The sequence below is a fragment of the Choristoneura fumiferana genome, chromosome 3, assembly GCF_025370935.1.
Source record: "Choristoneura fumiferana chromosome 3, NRCan_CFum_1, whole genome shotgun sequence".
NCBI classification, from domain to species: Eukaryota; Metazoa; Arthropoda; class Insecta; order Lepidoptera; family Tortricidae; genus Choristoneura; species Choristoneura fumiferana.
In genome coordinates, this window is record NC_133474.1 from 16,385,669 (window position 1) to 16,400,491 (window position 14,823).

At 36.1% G+C, this 14,823-nt stretch overlaps 1 protein-coding gene across 9 annotated transcripts in view; it reads right to left on the reverse strand.

The window, feature by feature from the left end:
* Positions 1-14,823, reverse strand: part of Piezo (piezo type mechanosensitive ion channel component) — a 58,906-nt gene that overhangs the window by 3,257 nt on the left and 40,826 nt on the right. For all 9 annotated transcript variants that reach the window (XM_074085934.1, XM_074085938.1, XM_074085932.1 and 6 more), the window contains 12 exons: positions 13,552-13,699; positions 12,410-12,624; positions 12,064-12,222; positions 10,920-11,046; positions 9,541-9,687; positions 9,367-9,467; positions 5,885-6,066; positions 3,080-3,260; positions 2,007-2,098; positions 1,639-1,739; positions 451-557; positions 142-283 (listed from right to left, as the gene is read on the reverse strand). In XM_074085934.1, coding sequence (XP_073942035.1) covers positions 142-283; positions 451-557; positions 1,639-1,739; positions 2,007-2,098; positions 3,080-3,260; positions 5,885-6,066; positions 9,367-9,467; positions 9,541-9,687; positions 10,920-11,046; positions 12,064-12,222; positions 12,410-12,624; positions 13,552-13,699 — 1,702 coding nt within the window. The remainder of the gene's footprint in view (positions 1-141; positions 284-450; positions 558-1,638; positions 1,740-2,006; positions 2,099-3,079; positions 3,261-5,884; positions 6,067-9,366; positions 9,468-9,540; positions 9,688-10,919; positions 11,047-12,063; positions 12,223-12,409; positions 12,625-13,551; positions 13,700-14,823) is intronic.

The window sequence follows — 14,823 nt, forward strand, 5'->3', positions numbered from 1 at the left end:
GTTAAATGTGATGCCGTCTCCGTCTATTCGAACAAAACAAATAGAGACGGCATCACACTTAACCGCCAGTTAACACTAATCAATGGATGGTGTAACAGCTCCTAAGTGTTTAAAATGGCGCTAATTTGTCAGGCAACCTACCAAGTAAATATCGAGGCACAGTTGGAGTACTCTGTCGACGTTGGGAAGGTCGTCGAACATGATCTTAGTGTAGATGCCGGAGAAGAAGCCCCTCAGCACACGTGAGGCCAGGAACACGAACGTCGTGTACAAACCGATGATTCTGAGTAAAAACAAACCAAGTCAATATTCAGTCAATGCGTGGCGTAACTCTAAGGCCTTCGTACACAATGCAATGAAACGCATTTTTAATGCATAATTAGTAGAATTAGTCGTGGCAATAGCTTAAGTTGTAATAAAATAATAATTATATAAATAAGTTCGCCTTACCCTCCGCCGGAAATAAAGTTGAGAGTTTCCGGAAACAATTTATCATTAAATGTGTACATGACCAGCATGTCACAGTTGTTTTTGGGAATTTGCATCAACAGCGTATCCTGAAGAAAAAAATAAATAAATTTATTATTATTATTACTTTTAAGCAAACATTTTATTAAAATATGTGAACATGATTATATTGTTAACGGCGTTTCTACGCGCGTGTTCAGATATTTGTGAATGAATTTTTGCTCAGAACTCGACTGCAGTACACAACGACTGCATACCAAAACAACTCAAGTTTTTTTCAGTGCCTCCTTATCCTTAAACGACAGTTAGTCTTAATAGTAGTCTGATGGATGTTACTCAAGCATCTATCTACAGTCGACGAGTAAATAACTTTAAACAAGTGAGTGTACTAATCGCGAACCAGACGAGCTATGCTTGTTTCTGCCGACTTACTTACAGAAACAAAAACAGAAAAAGAGTAACAGCCTTATTCATAAAAAGTTAGAGCCTCCTTGAAGGCTCCTTGAAGGCCCGATGCTAAAAAACATGATTCATAAACGTCTGTTAGCGCTAATCAGTCGATCAAGGCTCTGCTAAAGTTAGCGGACCGTAGACCCTCCTTTATCTCCCTGCTAAGTCACAAAATGGCCGCCACAAGTTTGAACAGCTGACTTTGACAAGAGCAAAAAACCATACCGAAGATATTTTAGTGAAGGGTGAAGTGACGCAAAGATTAAAAAAAAACAGGAAAAAATATTTTCAGGAATTTGTATTTAAAATCCTCTAAATTAGCAACAATAAATTAACAATAAATATGAAAAAAAAATTAGGATGATTAACATAATTATGGCTTTTTGCACAACATAAACATGCGGATCGGAAATGGCGGGAAAACAAACTTCTCGCTTTTTATTTTTTTTCCTGCTAATTTGCTGTCACTGCTGTCAACTTTTTTTTTTAATTATCGATTAGGCCATTTTTTGTCTTTGATTTGTCAAGGTGGCCAACATAACGCGTCTAATCAGTCTATCAGCGGCTCAACAACTAGCAGACTGCTAGCAAGCGTTTATGAATCATACTTCTTGACAACCGTCTAACAAGCTTAATCAGTCTGCTAAGTAACAGACCGATCAACCTCAATTAAGGATTTTTTATGAATAAGGCTGTAAAAATATAACTGATTTATCTTACACTTCGGTCGCACGACTCCCGCACTCTCCAATACATGACATCTCTAATGGGGTCTCGCTCCAGCCTTAGTTGTACGTTGCGGAACAATCTAGCATCCATGTCTGAAATAAAAAAAAATGCAGTTTATTTTTATTTAACTGTTTACTACTGGACTAATCTGTATTATGTATTTTAAACTTTACAGATGTTTAATATTTTGATTAAGCTGACAATAATTTAACATCTAAAGTATAAATTGCAACATTAAGGCCAATTATGTTTCATATTATAAGAAAAAATATCTTTAATGTACTTAAGTAAAGTAACTGAGGTTCTCAGTCGTGATACGGACATTTTGATGATTATTATAAGTATCAGATTATACGGACCTGGATTTTCAGGTGTCAGTTGATACGCCGGCTTCGCGGTCCCCTTGTTAAATACTTTCAGGAATTTAGGAAATAGTTGGTTCACGTTCAACCTATTAATCAAATCGACACAGTTATACAATAGTAATACATATGAAATATAATTTAAAAAAGTTATATTAATAAGGATTATTAAAAAGAAAAATGACCTACACCTTTTTCAGTTAGTACAGTCAGTGTGATTGCCTGATTGTTATTAAACCCTCAACGATGTCATCAACCATTGGAAGAAAGATATCAATGACAGTAGTAGATGTAGTCCTACGGCGGCTCCCAGTGTCTTATAAAAAGGACTTATTGTAATGTGACATCGAACATTCTCTTATACTTGGTTTGGATAGGTATTTAACTAAATGTAAACAAAACAACGTCAATTGGTGTCTAAAATATTGAAATTCCCCCATTAAACTATCTAAACATTTACATTTCTGTATGGAAATACACTGTCTAGTTTGTATTACAATGATAAGTAAAGTAAAATGTTTAAAATCCTTGAATGTACCAAAATCTGGCAGCTGAAATTTGTTTACATTTAGTTAAATACCTATCCAAACCAAGTATATGTGACATGAAGGTTCAAGTTCATAAAACAAAAATTAGACATGGCCGCAGGAGGACAGGGTAGGTATTTGACACTACCGATCAATTGACATAGAATACATTTTATGGGCTGTCAACAGTTAGTGGTTGTCAAAATGAAATTCCCTCAGTTTTTTTATGGACTGAACTGTGACGTCACTTTTTAACTGAAAGCCACTTGTTAAATTAATGTACCCGTGATGAAAATGCAATAAAACAGTAGGTACCTGCCGTCACCAAAAAGTGTGAATCTAAAATGAATGAACCAAAATGAATCACTAATTTAAAATGTAATTAATCAAAGTAGTTACTTAATAATATATTTGTTAATTATTATTAACAAAGTTCTTGCTTGTTGCTTCGTACGTTACAGAGTCGAAGGATCACATTCTTTCATCAATCGATGTCGGTCGGTTGAGTCAGTAATAACTAAAAGATAATAATTTAATACGAACCAAGTATCAGATGTTTCGTTAGAAATCAACAGCTTGAGCAACGTGTCTCTTTCTGGGTTTCGCTTGCCGTCGATGTACGCCTCTAACGGCATCTCGCGATGGTCCTCTATCGTGGGAGGATTCTGCGCGTTGTTGCTCGGATGTGTTATCACGAAGGTGAATTTTACAATCAGCGAGGCGTCTGACAAAAAAAATACAAAGAGATAGCTTAAAAACATTGTGATGCATTTTGTATGTTAAATACTACACCATGCTACCAGTTGTGTTACTCTGAAGATGAGCTCTGGTTGAGTTCGAAACGCGTCAGGGTGGTGTGGTGGTGGTCATAGATGGTTTTGTGTAATTTGTGTGTGTTCTTACAGTGTGGAGGTGGACGAACTGCATGAACACGCATATTTTGCATAAGCTTAGCTATCGTAAGGTCGCGGGTGAGCAAGGAAATTCTTTTATAATACTATTCAATGGAAAAAATCAATTGTGTAAACAAAGCATTTTTTCACGATTACTCCGTAGTTACTTACATTTGAACGCCAATCCCGATCATATTCACATCTCAATGAGCTCAGCACTGTTTTTAACAATCATTTTATCATTAAATAATCGTGTAAATATGTTTATTTTATAGAATTAAATGGAAGACGAAAATCCGTTATATTTGTCAAATTGACATGATAATTTTTTCCTCACCGAAGTTGGTCTATGGTCGGTCTAGTCTCTGGAAATTTAGTGCTGTACCAACAAAATTAATTATTTGACTGAACCAACCTTACCTACCGATAATTATGGCTGGCTCTGCAAATTAATTTATTCGTAGATATTAATTATTTGTGTTAAGTTACACTATTTAATGAAGGTTTATAAAGGTTTCTAATCCTATCCTACTATCCTACTAATCCTACTAATATTATAAATGTGAAAGTTTGTGAGTGAGTGAGTGAATATGTTCGTTACTTCTTCACGCTGAAACGGCTGGACGGATTTGGATGAAATTTGGCGAAAAGTTAGATAACATAGGATACTTTTTATCCCGATATTCCCATGGGATAGGGATAAAATCTTGAAATAACAACCGCTCAGCTTTGTCATGAAAATTGGTATATAGATAGTTTGACATCTGGAATAAACATAGCCTACTTTTTATTTCGATATTCCACGAGATAGGGATAAAATTTCGAACTAATAACCGCTGGGCTTAGAGTCATGAAATTTTACCATGATTGTTTTAATGTAATGTCAATGAAAACAACGATTTAATTTTCGGGAATTCCCACGGCAATTTTTAAAAATCCCGGTATTTCAGCTGTTGGACCTAATGATTTACGTGTGCGAAGCCGTTGGTAAACACTAGTTGGACGATAAAAGAGTATTATAGTAGAAATTATGTAGATTTCTATTTACTAGTACTTATCATATTTACTGTGGAGTCCATTGTTGGACCAAACAATCATTTTGAATCACTTCCCTGTGTCTACTCTCATTTCCCTGTCTTATGTAACTTTAAAAATGCCTCTTCTAAATTATATCGAAAATACAAACTGAGACATGGATGCACAGAAAAACCAGAAAAAGAGACCAGCGCTGGGAATCGAACCTAGGTCCTCAGCAATCCGTACTGCGTACTATAACCCCTACACCACCGTTGGACAGGAGTCAAGATACAAATTTCTCCTATGCACACATATCTCAGGTTGCCTTTTTCTACTACGCTACTTAAGCAGCAAAAAATTCTAAATTAATCCATATTTTAACTGACCCTTTCAATTCTAAAATACTCCATCATAAACCTTGGGGAAAATATACGTCAAAAAATATAAGTGGATATACATGTTTCACCATTTTAAAAATTCTACCCTTAAAGGGGTATAAAGGGGAGTGTAAGTTTGTATGGAAAAAACGTTAGGTATATATATTTGAAGATATACCTAATTCTAAAACTTCGTGAAAATGCTATTAAACATTTTAAGTTAAAAGGGACATGGAAACATTGTGAATGACTCTTGAACAGGACTAAGAGAATACGTGATTCGCCATTTTTAAAAATTAAACTTAGGGAAAACATTAAATAATGAAATATGAGTAAATTCAAAATAATTATTTACTGCTGATTGAAGTATCTTAAAGAGCTTTCACATCACTAGAGCCAACGTCAGTCAGTCAGTCAGCCAGTCGTCAGTCAAGTGTCAATGTCAGTCACCACATTTGTTTACACAATTGATTTTTCCATTGAATAGTACCATAGTTCATTAACAAAAAAATGTTTTATTTTTAAGCTTCGTTCCCACGGCGTAAAATTTCTCGTATATCGTATACATATGAGATTTTCTCGACTGAAGTAGTGACAACAGAATTTGCATAGTAACTTTGAAAATCGTTCTCACGGCGTCTATGCAGTGTTACCGCATACGAGGAATTACCGAATCGAATGGCCGCCGTGTGAACGTAACCTTAGAGTCTGGCTAGTATTTATTCCTTGTCACTAGCGACGTTTGTAAATGTTTAGTGTGTTCTATTTGAGGTTTTTATCTACCGGGGACGAAAAGGGTAATTTTTTTAATGCATCTACATTCTACAGTCGTTCACTCTATTACCGTGAACCGTTTAATTGTGGTAAAGTTGACGTGACCTCTTAGACAGAGCCCCGCGCTCAAGCCGTTAATGAACACGACAGCCACATTTTTTTTACGTGTATATAGTACTTACTAGACAAGCCGTTTCAGTTCTGAAGGCGAGTTCTCCCACGTCATGTCGGAGTTAGGGTTGATGAATAGGACCGCAATGGTACGTATTGTAGTGGTTATAACTCACTAGACAAAGCCTCGCGTTCGAGCCGCTCCAGCTCCGGCGGCGAAATCTCCCACGTCATTGTGCTGTTGGGGTTGATGACCACGACAGCCACGTCGTTGTACATATAGTTGGAAAGGAACGTCTGCGCTGTGCGGTCGCGCGCGTATTGGTTGCTTAGCTGCGTGTATTCTTGTTCTGTGAAACTGTACAACAAAACAAAATGTAGTGTAATGGGTTACTTTCCCAAAAAAATCGGGTAGTTCTACGAGCGTTTCGACCGCTATCAGTTTCCTGTCGCTTATACTGAAGAAATTAGTCAGGTAGAATGCTAGAATTTTATAGATAGAACGCTATGGCGTGCATGCGGTACAATTATTCTTGCTTACAGTCTCATTTCTCCAATATATGCGACAGGAAACGAATAGCGGTTGAAACGCTCGTAGAACTAACCTTATCATATACTAGCGACCAGCTCTGGCTTCGCACAGGTAAAATAAAAACGGCCAAGTGCGAGTCGGACTCTCGCACGAAGGGTTCCGTACCTATACAACATTAGACATTAGCAAAAAAGGGCAAAAACACGTTTGCTGTATGGGAGCCTCGCTTAAATATTTATTTTATTTAAATTTAATTATTTACGTTTAAAGTGAATGAATATACAAATAAATATTCTGTGAAGCATGTCAAGCAACCTTTTGCCGTAATTAAAGTCGAACTAAAACGGCAAAAAAACACGGTTGTTGTATGGGAGCCCCCCTTAAATATTTATTTTATTCTGTTTTTAATACTTGTTGTTATAGCGGCAACAGAAATACATCATCTGTGAAAATTTCAACTGTCTAGCTATCACGGTTCATGCGATACAGCCTAGTGACAGACAGACAGACGGACAGCGGAGTCTTAGTAATAGGGTCCCGTTTTTGTTACCCTTTGGACACAGAACTCTAAAAAGGTCTCTAATCAAGGGCACTTCACACACATTTTTCAACTCCATTTCCCACAAAAACTACACCCGACCCGCGCGAAGCTGGGGCGTGTCAACGTAGAGTAAATGCATTTTTTGGTATTTTTAATTTTGTTATATCTTTTGAATAGAATTTCCGATTTGAATAATTCAAAAAGTAATCTACAGGTATTAAAACCGTCTTGAATATAAAATTATTTATTTGGATAAGGGTTAATACAAAGGTATGGATAACATGGTCTGATTTTAGTGGTCATTTCTGTCAACTTATAAAATGAAAAAAAAACTAGTTATAGTGACATAACTATAATAGTTGGACACATGGTATCGGGAAGTTTTTTGCAGATATTAATATATACTTAATACCTTGGAATATTTTTTTTTGTTCTATCATCAATAGTTTCCACAACGCATGCGATGAAAGATGTTTTATGGCACCTTTTTTAGACTGAGTTACATTATTGAAGTTTTAGTACGGAACCCTTATTTTTTTCTGGTAATAAATATAGCCTATGGCACTTTGGAATAATGCAGCATCCTAAAAGTGAAAGAATTTTTAAAATCGGTCTATTAGTTTTTGAGTTAATTCGTAACAAACATCCAAAAATCCAAATCTTTCCTCTTTATTATATTAGTATAGAGTATAGATTGGACACGTATTTTTCCTTTTGACAACGAAACGAACAATAATGAAGATATAGCCAGCCACTTAAAGTTCCGTGTTACGTGACGTCACGGAACCTCTAGTCTCGAACTTTGACGGGTTTCATCTTTTTAATTTTTTGTTTGATTGACAACAGAAAAAATACGTTTCCTCTATTTTCTGATAATCTAACTGACGAACTATAGTTATTCATGCAACTGTATCATAATAAGGGCCATTGAGACACGAGTGCGAGTTTATGACATGAGGCGAAGCCGAACGTCATAATAGATTCGCACGAGTGTCTCAATGGATGATTATGAATAGTTGCAGACATTACTTTTGTTACGAGCTGAAACAAACAATTAATAAATACCTACTTACATAACGGACAATAAATGAATTTTTCGATTTTAAAGATAGCAAATTACTGCTCACTTCCATTGCCGGCTGTTTTATTTCTGGTGGCGTTATCATTTCTGCATCACTTAATTCACCAAAGTCACACATTCTCACAGATAATAAGTGGTTTAAATAGTGATTAACTCTTTTACTTCTTTTAATTTTCAAGAACTCCGTGCAAAAGCAAAACAAATCCCGCTATAAACGTTTTTTTTTCCACTATTTACAACCTTAGAATGGACCCGGGAACTTTTTGGAATGCAGCCAAATTAAATAATGTTGAAATATTAAAATTTAATAATAACTGTAAAATTAATTTATTGTCCGTTACGTTATGTAAGTATTCATCATTCAATAATGGTTTATGTAAACATATTTTAATTAATCTTTATAGTCGATTTAACAATAATTAAGTAAATAAAATAGAATGGTTGAAGTTTTTTTTTTGTTTTAAATCCCGCCATTTGCAGTGCGAAATAGTAGATTGATAACCAAGGGTGGAAAGTGACCCATTTCACCCGAGATATTTCTCGAGGGGAAATGGGTAATTTCACCCGAGTTAGACACTACTTTTCATTTCGACTGTGAGGAAAGTAAAATACTACAAAAAAATGAGATTAATAATAAATTGAATTTACTTATTTCCAACCTCCAACGGTACCTTTTCGACCTGGCTACTTGCCAAGGCCGACGATATAAAAAAATCGAATTGGTCACGACACGACCAAGGAGCTCATATACAAAACTGGAGGTTGAACGCCGAACAAAGAAGTTGGACCTTTATTACTTATTTATATATACTCCATCTCTTTCTTTCACATTTCACGAATGACTTCCATCTCTTTCTTAATCTAACTAAAGAAAGAGATGGAATATGTTCGTGAAGTAATAAAGATCAAATTTCTTAAATTGTTTCAAACGGATGTTCGGCGTTCAACCTCCTGTGTTGTATATAAGCTCCTTGGTCACGACGCGCATCTATATGGCCATGCCAAAACATGTAAAAAAAGTGCCATTGACGTAACTCAATTAGCTTCGACACCGTGGCTAAACGAAAAATTAAAAAAAAAAAATACTTTCCACCCTAGAGATGAAAACGCAATTTTCCACCCGTCTATCTACCCGTGAAAATTAAACTTTCCGAACAGGAGAGATGAAAAAGAACATTGTGAAACGTTTCACAATGAAATGTCAAAGTTGCGATCACACAATGCTCCTCATTGGATTACCGATAGCGGTATCGTTAGCAGCACATTGTAGTACGCGAGTAGAAAAAATAGAGGGGCTGTTTCACCACCCATTGAATTTTATTTGACGGATAAATGTGATGCCGTCTATTCGAACAAAACTAACAGAGACGGCATCACATTTATCTGTCAGATAAAACATTTATCCGTCAGTTAAACTTAATCAATGGATGGTGAAACAATTGTACTCAGTTTTTGGATTTATTTTACATAATGAAATATTTATAAACTTCAGAATAAAACTTACACGTCAATATTATGCGATTGAGCTGACATCTGATACACAGGAAGGAAAGGTCCGATTCGTATCTTAACGGTCACATCCGTCGGGGGGTTTGGTTCACCTACCTGTAAACCAAAAACTTATTGTAAAAAAATAGCAGGTACAGTTATTAAAATAACTGTAGAATGAGTTACTTACCGAATTGCCAAAGGCGAAGAATACCAGAGGGAACCAAATTATAGCAATGACAAAAGCTAGCACGCTTCCACCCAAGAGGTACTTCGAAGTACTAGATTTCTTTAAACCTCGCGGTTGCGGATACTCATCTTCTATGTAACGGGAACACTGTCAACAAATAAAATATTTTACCAAAGTACTTATTTATAGTCGTAATAGTAGTATGTCCAACTATCAGCATTTTGTCGTGGATTCCTTTACGTAGATCTAGATGTAATTTTCAAGAGGCCATTATGAAAGGGGACGTAAACAAAAGATTTAAAAAAAACTTGAAATGGAAATTGAAAAGGGCTTAAACTTGTCTTTTAATTCAGTTAAAATATCGAAAATACAAACTGAGACATGGATGCACAGAAAAACCAGAAAAGAGACCAGCGCTGGGAATCGAACCCAGGTCCTCAGCAATCCGTGCTGCGTGCTATAACCCCTATACCACCGCTGGACAGGAATATAGACACGATTTTTTTCCTATGCATTCATATCTCAGGTTGCTTATTTCTACTACGCTACTTATGCAGCAGCACTAGCGACATCTATGTTCTGCTCTCATCGAGAGACGTCACACTCTTTCGGAACCAACCGCTCACCCAGACAAGAGATGTCGCTACTAAGCAATCAAATTATGATTGGTTTTTTTGGAGTCTTTTAAAAAACAAAAGTAACAAATTTGGAGTTGAAATAAAAAATACAAAAAGACTCCAAAAAAACCAATCATCAGTTAAAATACAAAAAAGCATGAAAATAAAAATTCAATACAAGATAAGATACGAGTAAATAGGATAGGAGGCTAAACTTTCCGCGGATTGGCTCCCATGCATGAAAGTACAACTTAGATTTAGCTCTCCATCCCGTGAGAATTTCGAAGCAATTAACGTCGGTCTGCATCAAAAAAGCAATATTTTGTAAAAGGTGACGAGAATAACGAATGTTATTAATAGCTTAACTTAGATTAGATTACACAAAAAAATTATAAAAAAAAATTAGTTACAAACCCCAAAAAGACATGAAAGTAATTTTCTACCAATGAACTAAAAGAATTTCCTTGCTCACCCGCGACCTTCAAGGCGCGCCTTCGACCCGCGAAGGTCGCGGGTGAGCAAGGAAATTCTTATAGTTCATTGATATGGACCTGGTATTCTACCAGTTTTGAAGTCTGGGCTTGTACGAGCTAGCAGGATGGTCCACCGACTTCAAACTGGTAGAATATTATTATGGTTTTTTGGTGTCAGTAATTTTTTTCTTTTTTTTTTTCTTTCGATTATTTGGCTCGGCCAGAATAGCAAACTACTAGTTAGGCCTATGCAATAATGTACTATTAAATGACAGGAGCGGTAGTTTACCTTAAGTAGGAAGACGCTAGCGAAGATGTCTTCCATTTTGAGCCAGTCCATTAGAGTCATGGACGTGTCCGTCCAAATCCAGTCCATCAAGGTCCGTAGCTCGAACACAAACGGCACGGCCATGAAACTGTATAGATGCAGTGAAAAAGTTTTTACACAGGCTAAGTCAAATTCAATCTTATGTCAATGCGATACAGGCTTTGAAATAGAAAAACTTCACTTTAACTATAATTGGATAACTTTTTAACAGCGATTCGTGTTGGCTTTTTTAAACCATGACGCAAAAAGTATTATAAGTTTGACCGCCGGCCGAAAAGTATTAATGGATGGATCGATTTTGATGAGTTTTCTTAGTATATATCACTACAGTGCTTTCGTTCTAGCATGGTGCGGGTGACACTTGATGCACGCTTCGTTTTACTCAAAAAAAAAAGTTGCTGCGGTCTCAATATATGGAAGTATATTTCAGTTGTAGCCTGAATATGACTGGCGTAAAATATTAAAATATAAAGAACAATGTTACACGAAATAAATTTAAGCTATCAGATTTTAATAATCAATTAATTAAATTCAAAGCACAATTAAGTGAAGAAACGTAATATGCATGTAACGTAACGTTTTGTGATGGGACCTAATGGATATTGGATACTTATTAATTGGTAAGTAACGAATATTCTTGCAAACTCCGTTTAACCTTACTTGAGTAAGTGGCAAATAATATTCCAACTTAGAATCTCACTAATATTCTATGAAAATTAGCGTAATAATCGGATTAATGATGACGTTAATTATGATAAAGATTTCAAATTATTAGTCTTCTCGACTCAAGTTTCGACACTTTGACTCTCTAGTCTTGTGATATTGACAGCTGTCAACCGCACCATACTACTATGAAAGTATTGCTTAGTTTGAGGTTTGGTCAATTGGTGTAATTTGTCCCAATAGGTATATTATTATTATTACTTGAAGTATCATGCAATATTTCATTATTTTATTAAACCAAATACTAAGGCAATAGAAACACAAGTCTCACTTTTTGTATCCATATCTGTACATCTGAACTTAGCCTATTTATTTCGTTAACAGACTGAAGATATTCATCATAATGATGGACCAAAGCGAACGTATTGTATAGTCAGCGTACCATCGGAAGAACAGCATATTGAGGAAGCGGTAGGACTTGCAGAGGAAGTTGCCGATAATGCGGCGCGGGTAGCCGCAGCGGATCTGGTGCGCCGACAGCAACAAGTAAATACACTTCATCATATACCAGATCGGTGGCGGTAACCGCGCGTTGAACGTCCTGCAAACGAAAAACTATTAATACCTAATAAAGGTTTTCGGGCAGGAGTAGGTAATATCACTAGAACGATTTAGTATCGTGAGGTCAATTTGTTTGTTATTTGGCTCAATTTATTATTTTGTATTTTCCTTTAAATCAGTAAGTCTTTGGTTACACAAATAAGCAATATTAACTAATATGAGCTTACCTTTCCGTAATAAAGGGCAGAACGAAGAACATCCATATATGAACGCCGATGATAAGCGCGTATTGGAACAAAATCTTCCCGAGCATGAACTTGCGCAGGTAAAGTGCGCGGTCGATTATGATGAGAGCGAACTGCAAGATCAACATCACCAGGAACGGAATTGGCACTTTGTTCTCTTCTAAGTAGGCCTGCACACCGCCGTCGCCTTGATGTGTCTGTGGAACAAGAAAGCTTATTTTTGATCGAAGACTAATTTAATAATTATTATCACACCCAAAAAGTAGTAGCGCCACGTAGTTTGGAGGTGAGGCTTCTACAATGTTCCTCTGCCTGGGTGGTATTAATGTGCTCAGGATCACTAAATGATATCGTTTTTGTTTGTGAGACGTTTTTTTACTTATACTTTTATTATGTATACGAATGCTAATGAACAAGATGATTGAATAATCCGGAATTTTCATCATCATTTTCAGGCATAAGTCTTCCTAGTCTATGCAACTGCAAAAGCACAGTTTGCGGCTTAAACTAGATCATCACTCATGATTTAAGCATTTCTAAAAAAAAGATTGTACTCCCACACACATATGAATTAGAACAATTTGGGAGATTATGTTATTTAACTTATTTAGATCAAGAGAAGTGGGACACAAATATAGGCTAAGCAATAAATAATAATAATAATGATGTTATTTTTCACGACACTGCTCGAAAATGTGGCCATAGATAACCTAAATCCAGTACACAAAACTGCCTAAATTTGTACATTTAAGAGCTGACTCATTTATGGCTCGCAAATCACGACAACAATGTAACCCATTACGGTGACAGTTCATATCTATATGTATATGTATTTCAGAATAATTTTCCCGACGTGCTGAAACAACAATTGGACCAACCAAAAGTAATAGTGCTGCATTTGAAATTAAATTGACCAATGAGAATGCGTCATTTAAGCACAAAATGCTTTAATTCGAACTAACTCGTTCATCTATTGCTTACTTTCCAGCCTCTACAACAATGTACTACAGACTCAGTCTCATTCACTCTAACCACCTGTTTTTTTTTTGCAAAACAGCTTTGTAAATGAAATGCCCAAACTCCTTAAGTGTCATGTAATTTATGGTCTTCTGTAAAAGGCTTACTCCGAAAGCCGCGAAGCCGAATATGACGACTAGGAAGTTGAAGAAGTCGCAGAGGAACATGTAGGCGTATACATCGGCAGTGACGCGTGCGCCCGGCGCCAGCATGCGCTGGAAGAAGCGCTGCGTCGGCCGCAGGTAACGCTTCATCCTGCAAGCAGACCAACACTACAGGTAAATCACACAACTAAAGCCGGCCCCCGGCCCCACACGCTAGATTATAACCGATGGTTATGTTTGCACAGTTCATTTGTGCAGGCACATCACAAAAAAAAAACAATTTGCATATTTCAAATTTTGCTTGCGCAGGCAAGGAGCCATGTCATACACACGTTCAGTTATGCCTGCACAAATGAACTGTGCAGGCATAGCCATCGGTGATAACTTAGCGCGTGTGGCCGGCATATTGAGAGGAACAGCAACGTCACAATAACATGCCTATCGTAACAATATTAAAATAAATACGAAACGGTGCCATGGCTTGATGCCTAAGTTAGGTTTTTTCATAAGCGGTAGACAGATAAAACATGCGAGAAATCTCAGAATTTAAACATAGAATATATATTATAATAGTAATAAAATTATTATTATTAATTTTGTTAGTATATTATTTAAAATATTAATAAAATACAAAAATTACAAAAAGAAAGAAAATAATTTTGAATTTAAGACATTTTTTTTCTTAATATATATATTTTTTTTAATATAAAAAGACATGTAATGATGTGGAGAATAGGAGCTGACTCAGTAAGTATGTAATGCAACTGTAGAGGAAGCGACCTCTAAAATTCATTAAAAAAAGTAACATGCGTTAATCGGGGTCTTAGAACCCAAGGGCGGGATGAGACAAATTACTTTTTGAAAATTGATTTCTAAGCAACACCATAAGCAATACAGGAAACAGCATAGGTAACATTTAACGTATTTCCTTCCAGCGCCGCCTCTGATATCGATGTCCTCAATTTGCTATTACGAGTCCCTAATGCGTATTACTCGTATTAGTGCCGAAGAACTTGACTCCAAGGAATCAAGAATAAGTTACACAAAAAATTATGATATGATAATAATATATTATAAGTATTATAAAATAATCTCATAAAGACTAAGAAGTTACTAATGTTGTGTAGGATTAGAAATAACCTAGTAATGTCATGTCAGCGGGCTATTCACAGGTTGTCTGCACTCGGACTGTGCGAGCTACTGGTATATTAGAAATAACCTAGTAATGTCATGTCAGCGGGCTATTCACAGGTTGTCTGCACTCGGACTGTGCGA